Source organism: Drosophila nasuta, chromosome X (genome assembly GCF_023558535.2).
Source record: "Drosophila nasuta strain 15112-1781.00 chromosome X, ASM2355853v1, whole genome shotgun sequence".
NCBI lineage: Eukaryota > Metazoa > Arthropoda > Insecta > Diptera > Drosophilidae > Drosophila > Drosophila nasuta.
The window spans coordinates 8,086,060-8,093,748 of NC_083459.1; the positions used below are offsets into that span (position 1 = coordinate 8,086,060).

Consider the following 7,689-nt stretch of genomic DNA (forward strand, 5'->3'; position numbering starts at 1 on the left):
ATCAAGTACAAGCACAGAGTCATGCACATTGCCTTCAAGTTTAATTGTTAATATGCAAATTACAAGTTGGGCGTAGTAAGAAGCATTTTATAATTGCCAGCGCCACTCACACAGACAACATAACATAACTTACTTATTGTGTCATTGTTAATTCATTCTTAAAAATAGCACACGGTGTTATTGTGCTCCTGGCCTACTGCCTACTTCAAGGCGTTGCAGCTATCAATAAAAAAAATATAACAATCTATATTCTTATAATGTATTTTAACTGAATGATTCAAGTTAAATTAATATATTTTCAATAGCAATTGTTTTTTTTTCAACTTTTTTACGTTTGAACAAAAAAGCATAAAAGGAATAGGACAAAGTACGGTAAATCGGATAATACGATAGACTTTTATTTAAAATTTTGGTGATACAAATAAAAAAATTGGAAAACAGGATGTTTTTTTTATTATTAATAAATTTGAAGAGTTTTTTAATGCAAATAAATAAAGCATAGCTCTTGCTTAATTTTTTTGTATAATAATTACAAAACTCGAAATATATTTTTTTGTACAACAAAATATAAATAAAAGCAAAATGCAAATATACATTATTTTTGCTCACCTGATACTTATATTGGGGCTGTTTGCAAAAACCAAGAATTTTATCACTTTTTAATCACTGCAAATATTTTTCTTACCACTCCCAAAAGAGAAGGTCTTTGATCTCGTCTCTGAAAAGTATCAAAATGCTGGGAATGATACATTTTCTTGCTGTTGGAGATTCGTTCCGATTGTTAGATAAGGAGAGTTAAGTGACCCATTGCGCCATTAAAACGAATTTCAATTCCGATTTACATTAATTGATTTTCTTTTATATTTTTTTTTTTCATTTTTGTCGGGTGAACAATATAGTATTATAATGGGTTGGTGAAGATGCGATGAAGTTGAAGTTGTGGAACGTAGACTTTTGGGTATTTTGCGAATTTATATTGGCCAAATTGGAAGGTGGGAAATGATGATTGTGAATGCGTGTGATGCGTTTGTTGTGTGTGTTAAATGACTGATAAATGCATTTTTGCTTATTGCTTATTAATTCAAATCCTACGTTCAGTACACAAATTATCTCCACTTCAATTACATTCGTGAGTTTTTTGCTCTTCTTGTTAATGTTTGCATGTATGTGTTATGTGTGTGTGTGTATTGTTTATTCCTTCTCAATATTGGGTTAGAATTAAGGCTAATCGTTTAATGTTGTGTAATTATTGTATTTGCTTTTGCTTCTCTTTGTTTTCATTTTATTTTTCCCACGTGCTTTAGTTTTTCCTCATTTCGAGCGTTAGTTCAACTAGATATCATATCGATATATTTATATATTAATATATCAATTTAAATTTATATATGTATATGTTAATAAGGAAACATGTTTGTTGCTCTTTTAATTTTTTTCTGTCGTATTCTTTGTGGTATGGCAAAGTTAACGCTGTTCATTAACATACAGCAGCGCAACGCAACATTTCAAATTATTCAAATTGTTTTTTGGTTTTGTTGTTGTTACATTTAAAGTCTTTTCCCATTCCTTTAGCTATCCTTTTCTCTTTAGTGTGTTTCTTTGCTTGCTGTCTTGCTCTTTTTCATGTGTTTCTTTGTTTGTTTTTGTTTATATGTGTGCAATTGTTTTTGGTAAATGTTTCGATTGTAATTGTAATTGTTATTGTTGTTGTGTTGCTGCTGTTGTCAAGCTGTGTACACTTTCTAGTCGAGTCCATCATCCACAAAATCCGCCTGCTTTTTGGGCTTTGGTGCCTCGCTGCTATTTGTTGATGACTTGCCCTCCGCCTCGCTGCCCGAAGGATTCGAATTGTTACCAGCAGCATCGCTGGCAGCTGCTCCAGCAGCTCCTTCACCACCGGGGAAACCGCCCGGGAAAAAGGTCTTCATCAAATTGGACACCTTGGGGTTGCCAATGTATTTGGAGAATTTGGCCGGATCGCCCAAAATGTCCTCCATGGCCGCAGCAACCTCAGGATCCTTCATTTTCGACATCAAATCGCCCATATCAAATCCAGCCGGCATGCCACCAGCTCCAGCGCCAGGGAAGCCGCCAGCACCTGGGAATCCACCAGCGCCAGGGAAACCACCAGCTCCAGGGAAGCCACCAGCACCTGGGAAACCGCCAGGAAACGAGCCACCCGCAGCACTCTGCTGCTTGGCTTGCTCCTTGCGAGCACGACTCTGAGCACGCTGGCGATTCTTGATGTCACGCTCCGCCTGCTTGCGTTCCTGCTTGATGCGATGCTGCTCAATCTTTTGGGCATTCGGTGTGACTTCGCGCAGCCACTCATCGGCCTCCTCATCAAAGTCCAGTTTGCATGCCTGACGCAAATCCTTTGCGGACTTCTCGAACTCGCCCAACAAGCGATGGGCACGTCCACGGAACTTGTAGGCGGCCGCCGAATCGCAGTTAAGTTCAAGAGCCTTGTCGCAGTCGCGAATACAGGCATTTGGTTTCTTCAGCTTGAGGAATGCCTGGCCACGCTTGGCATAGAATAAAGCATTGCCCGGATTGAGTTCAATGGCCTTGCTGTAGAAGCTAATGGCCTCATCGAATTTCTGTTCGCCATAGGCGGCAGCTGCCTGGGAACGCAAATCGCCAGCCTGATCGATTTCCTCTTCCGTCGGCTCTTTGGACGAATCCCCCATAGGCTGGGCAGCATCTTTGTCGGCTTCAATGACGCCTGACAAACAAACAAAAAAAAAACACGTGATTGTAAATGTATATGTAGATATGTGGGTATGTATAAGTTATAGTATTTTTACCTTCCATATCCAGTTCAATGTCTGATTCAGGCTCCGATATATTGGAGTCGCTTTCCTCGGAATCATCCTCATCGGCTTTAGCCGAAGGAGCATCAGCAGCCGGCTTTGCTTTGGCACTGCCAGCATCGCCACCAAATGGACATTTGCTGCTGTTATATATATATATATACATATACATAATTAGCTTAAGACTTACACACAAACATAAGCACACACTTACCCCGCTTCGGGCATCTTGAAGTCACCATCGGGCACCTTGCCGCCGAACTTCTCCACGAAATCCTTCACAAACTGCAGTTGCGGCATATTCAACACCGTTGGATTTGTGTTCACAAACTCGATGAAGCTCTTCAGCTTAAGCAAATCTTCATGTTGTATTGGCGCCGCCATTACTATTAATATTCTCGAATTTTCGCACACACAAAAAAAAACACGAACTCAAATAAGTGCAAGTTGTGCTCAGAAGTCTAATAAAATTCTTGCTTCTTTTTTTCTCCGGTTTTTCGTCAGTGTGACTGCACGACTATTATGTTAAATGACATCAAAAGCGCAGGGTTGCTGTGATATAATAATCGATGAGCAGAAAAATGCGCACTACTTGTGTTGTTGAGCAGCCCTGACTGATGAAAGCAGTGTAGCCCTGCTCGAAATACACAAAGCAAAAGTGAAAAAAGAGAGGCATACAAAAATAATCACAAAAAAAGAAAATTCAATGAAAGAAAAGTTGAGTGCAGCAACAAACAGAATATAATACAATTAAACTGCAACTCGTAATAAGTGAAGTGCATGTGAACAGTTAAACGACACCAACAAATTATCCAAGCAAAAAGGAAAAAACAAAGTCACAACACAAAATGGCCACCAGCGAGATTTCGAGCTCCAATGAGCGACACTATTATGCGAAGCTGGAGGCCATCAAGGACATAAGGGACAAAACGCTGACGCTGGAGAAGCTCAAGGTGCGCATTATTAAGGAAGTAAAACTAAGCGACGACGAGGAAAAGTGCCTCGATGAATATCGCAAGGAAATGGAACATCTGCTCGAAGAGAAAATGTCACACGTGGAGGAGCTGCGTCAAATCCATGCCGACATCAACGACATGGAGAATATTATCAAGCAAACGAAGGAGAATCAAACGCGCTCATTTGACATGGCCAATCGTGTCTACGAGGAATATCTGGCGCTTAAATATCAAATCGATCACATGCGACGCGATTACCTAGGTCTCAGTCCTTTGCGTGATCTACATGAGGAGGAGGGCAGTCCCATCTCTAAGGATCGCTTCCAAACGAATTTCCTCAAGGTGGCCGCCCAATCAGCAGCCGCCGCTGCTGCTGCAGCGGCTGCCGCAGCCGCAGCTGCCTCACAGCCTGCTTCGTTGGCGCGTCCCCATGCCCGGCATCCATTGATGCCGGAGGCGACGGTCACCGCTTTGCCACCGAATGCCGCAGCTGCGTCAGCAGCTGGTGGCGGCGGCAGCGGTGGAGGAGCTGGAGGACCAGGAGGCGGCGGTGGTGGTGGCGTTCCTGGTGGACATGCATTTATGCCACCAGCTCCTCCGGGTGCGGCGGGCAGCGCTGGCGCTGCAGCGGCTGCGGCTGCTGTGGCTGCGGCACGCTTGGGTAAAACAGATTTCTCGGCACCGCCGCCACCGCCACCGTCGGCAACAAATCGTCTGCAGCAATCGCCATCGATTGGCATGGGACATCATCCGTCATTTCGCTCCGATTTCAATGTGAATCTGCGTCAGCAGCCGCCACCTATGAAGTCCTGCTTGTCGTGCCATCAGCAGATTCATCGCAATGCGCCAATTTGTCCACTGTGCAAGGCCAAGTCGCGTTCCCGCAATCCCAAAAAGCCCAAAAAGAAGAATAACTAAAATGGGAGGGGAAAATGGTCAAGAACTCAACTCACAAACTCAATAATTACAACTTGAAAAGCCAATCGGGCATTATACTAAATTGTAGTATGCATATATATGTTCCATGTATTGAATTGGAATCATTTCACAATTAACTGTTTTTTTTTTATTTTATTATAATTTTTTATTTATTTATTAACACAATGAAAGTATTACAATTTTTTTCTCATAACCAATTAGCTTGTAAGGTCGCTAAAAAACTAAAAGAAAAAAATGAAAAAAAAAATAATGTTCTCATATTTTCGTGTCATTATGATTATTATTAATATTATTATTATGCTTATGTTAATATTATTAAATTGTAAGTGAGAATGCAAATGTAGATATTCTACATTTTAAACAATAAGCGAAATACAGTGTCAAATTGAACTTTAAAAAAAAAACTACAATTTTTTTACATGTAAGCCAGTATCAATTAGTAAGTTAATAAAATGCAATTTTTAAATAAAAAAACAATACAAAAATTTATCATTTTTTTTTAATACAAAATCAATGCGATACGCAACTATCGCAGTGCAAGTGCAATCGATGTTCAAAAAAATTATCAAATCATCGTGTTAGTGTCATCGATATATCGGTAGCGCAAACCGGCCAAACGATCTGCCTTCAAACGATAAGCGAAAGAAAGTACGAAGCGCAAGCGAAGACAGACGAAGAAGCAACAGGCTCAAAACTGGGCTCATTCTTGTAACGACAACAAAAAGCGAAAGACCGAAACGCAGTGCGGCGTGCAATAATAGTGGTAGCATTATATTTATTAAAACCTCAAGCGTTAAGAACCAAAAACGTTTTTGGAACGCATCACTGCGGTTGTAACTGTTTTTTTTTTTTTTGTAACTGAGCTGTTGTTGTCGTGTGTGTTGCCGTTGTTGTTGGTGCAACTGCGTGCACAGAATTTGTGAAAAGAGAAAGTTTTCTTTGGCAGCAGTAAATATAAAAAGCTGAATTGGGTTAAACAACAAGTAAGTGTTGGAATTTCACCACAGCATAAGATCAACTAAAATATAAGTATTTTAATAGTTTTAAACAAAAATGGGAACCAAACAAACTGTGGCGCCTGGCAGCCAAAAGGTGGCCAAGCAACAAGTCAAGAACGTTTCAACTTCCCCCACTTCCGCAACGACTTCCGCGTCTACTTCCAATACCGACTCAAAGAAAAATGGACGTCGCCATCAGGAGGCAAATGCGTTGCCACCACAAAAATCGGTGATCGTCGCCTATGTGCTTTGGCTATTTGGCGGCATCTTTGGTCTGCATCATTTGTACTTGCATCGCGATCGTCACGCCTTTATCTGGTGGTGCACACTTGGTGGCTACATGGGCGTCGGCTGGCTCAGCGAGATCTTCATGATTCCTGAGTATGTCCGCGATGCCAACGAGCATCCGCAGTTCGTGCAGAGTTTCGTGGCCAAGCTGCAGGCGTATCAACGTCCACCGTATTCGGCGAAACGTTTCCTTGGCCAGATCATGATTGGCTATCTGTTTGGCCAGCTGTTTGCCTCGGCCATTCCACAAACCATTGTTGCGGGTATCGATTTCAGTTGGCTGCACTGGCTCATTCCGCTCTTCATCTCGCTGGGCATCTGGACGGTGGGCAACATTGGACGCGAATGCGGCGTTTTGTGGCCCTGTTTGCTGGGCGCCTTTGTCACGTATCCAGCGCGTTATTTCATCTACGATGAGACATATTCGTTGCTATTAACGGCACTGGTCTCTGCGCTGGCTTTCGATGCAGTGTCCAAGCAGTGGCGTCGCACGCCGCCGCGTCGTCGCAGTCCCACGGAACGCACCCTGAAGTTTACGGGAGCTCTGTGCATTTATCTGGGCGTCTGGGGCTGTGTGATCTTCTTCAATGGCACCATACCCGACGAGGATGGCGGCGAGGTGCCCATACATGAGGCATTGCACAACTTTTTGGCCTCTGCCTGGTGGACGGATCTGAAGCAAGCCCTGCTCGACACCTACAATTATGCCCAGCATCATGGCTGGTATGAAACGTGGCGCGAAGTCTTCGAGAGCATGGATGTGGATGGAGAGCGGAATGCGTACAAAGTGCTGGGCGTTAGTGCGACAGCATCGCAGGCGGATATTACGGCCGCGTATCGCAAGCTCTCCAAGGAGAACCATCCCGATAAGGTCAAGGATGAGGCGTTGCGTCCGGCGGCTCATCAGCGTTTCATTGAGATCCAGCAGGCGTACAGTGTGCTGAGCAAAATCAAATCGAATCGACGACGCAAGAACAAGCAGTCCAACAGCGATGAGGATGCCATTGTCCTTTAATTTTAAGTCGTAATCTTAAGTCGAAACTAGACGAATGTGCTTTTATGCATATCATATTTTAAATCAAGTCCAATGTGTAGATGACGTGGCCAAATCAAATCAAATCAAATCAGAGAGAGAGCGTGACTTGTCACAACAACAAGACCATTTGAGGCCACATTGCACTTGGTAATAAATTAACAATATTTATTTATTTATTTTTATCTTAACACTTGGCATTTGTGTTAGTCACGAATTGTGCAACTCTCGCTCGATGTGTCTTATCTCCACTGTTAAAGTCGCTGCTAGGAAAGGCTCATTATACAATCCGACTTCCATTTCGCTGTCTGTATTACGACTTGGACAACTTTGTTAATTATGCAATTTTAGTTATTTAAGTTAGCAGTTCAAATCTGACCTAAAGTCTCAACTTTTAAGAACTTTTCCAAACATAGTTTTCACAATTAAAATACTGGTGCAATCCATTAACATTTAAACATTAATTATTTATTTTAGTCAATATAAAATAATACCTGGATTTGCATAAACAAAATTGTATTTTTTTTTAAATCTTACAAATGTAATTACGTAAAGAATGTTCGATATATATTTGATCAAGATCAGATATTTTATTTTATTAAATAAAGTTTTTCTCGTATAAACATTCGCAATCTATTGTTTTTTTTTAATTGTAAGCAATTAAA

The 7,689-nt window shown here is 41.6% G+C and overlaps 3 protein-coding genes across 4 annotated transcripts; 2 read left to right on the forward strand and 1 right to left on the reverse strand.

The window, feature by feature from the left end:
- Positions 1-837: 837 nt before the first annotated feature.
- Positions 838-3,318, reverse strand: LOC132797224 (hsc70-interacting protein 1-like). Of its 2 annotated transcripts, none has more exons than XM_060808829.1 (3): positions 3,025-3,318; positions 2,805-2,950; positions 838-2,722 (listed from the first exon to the last, which is right to left on the reverse strand). In XM_060808829.1, exons 1-3 carry the CDS (start codon positions 3,192-3,194, stop codon positions 1,740-1,742), a joined length of 1,299 nt encoding a protein of 432 aa, XP_060664812.1. In that variant the 5' UTR covers positions 3,195-3,318; the 3' UTR covers positions 838-1,739. The 2 variants fall into 2 exon arrangements, with proteins under 2 accessions (XP_060664812.1, XP_060664811.1); XM_060808828.1 differs by having other exon boundaries at positions 2,805-2,953; positions 3,025-3,316.
- A 115-nt stretch (positions 3,319-3,433) lies between these two features.
- Positions 3,434-5,142, forward strand: LOC132797226 (zinc finger C4H2 domain-containing protein). Its single transcript, XM_060808831.1, has one exon. The coding sequence runs from the start codon at positions 3,659-3,661 to the stop codon at positions 4,682-4,684; it is 1,026 nt and encodes a 341-aa protein (XP_060664814.1). The 5' UTR covers positions 3,434-3,658; the 3' UTR covers positions 4,685-5,142.
- Positions 5,143-5,368: 226 nt separating this feature from the next.
- On the forward strand, positions 5,369-7,215 carry LOC132797225 (dnaJ homolog subfamily C member 22). The gene is made up of 2 exons (XM_060808830.1): positions 5,369-5,688; positions 5,747-7,215. The coding sequence occupies exon 2, from the start codon at positions 5,759-5,761 to the stop codon at positions 7,004-7,006; it is 1,248 nt and encodes a 415-aa protein (XP_060664813.1). The 5' UTR covers positions 5,369-5,688; positions 5,747-5,758; the 3' UTR covers positions 7,007-7,215.
- The last annotated feature ends 474 nt before the right edge of the window (positions 7,216-7,689 follow it).

Coding starts and splice junctions, on each gene's coding strand:
- LOC132797224 (XM_060808828.1), bottom strand. CDS start 3,194: ATGGCGGCGCCAATACAACATGAAGATTTGCTTAAGCTGAAGAGCTTC. Junction 2,954..3,024: donor TTCAAGATGCCCGAAGCGGG/GTAAGTGTGTGC, acceptor TATATATAACAG/CAGCAAATGTCCATTTGGTG. Junction 2,723..2,804: donor CATTGAACTGGATATGGAAG/GTAAAAATACTA, acceptor TTTGTTTGTCAG/GCGTCATTGAAGCCGACAAA.
- LOC132797225 (XM_060808830.1), top strand. CDS start 5,759: ATGGGAACCAAACAAACTGTGGCGCCTGGCAGCCAAAAGGTGGCCAAG.
- LOC132797226 (XM_060808831.1), top strand. CDS start 3,659: ATGGCCACCAGCGAGATTTCGAGCTCCAATGAGCGACACTATTATGCG.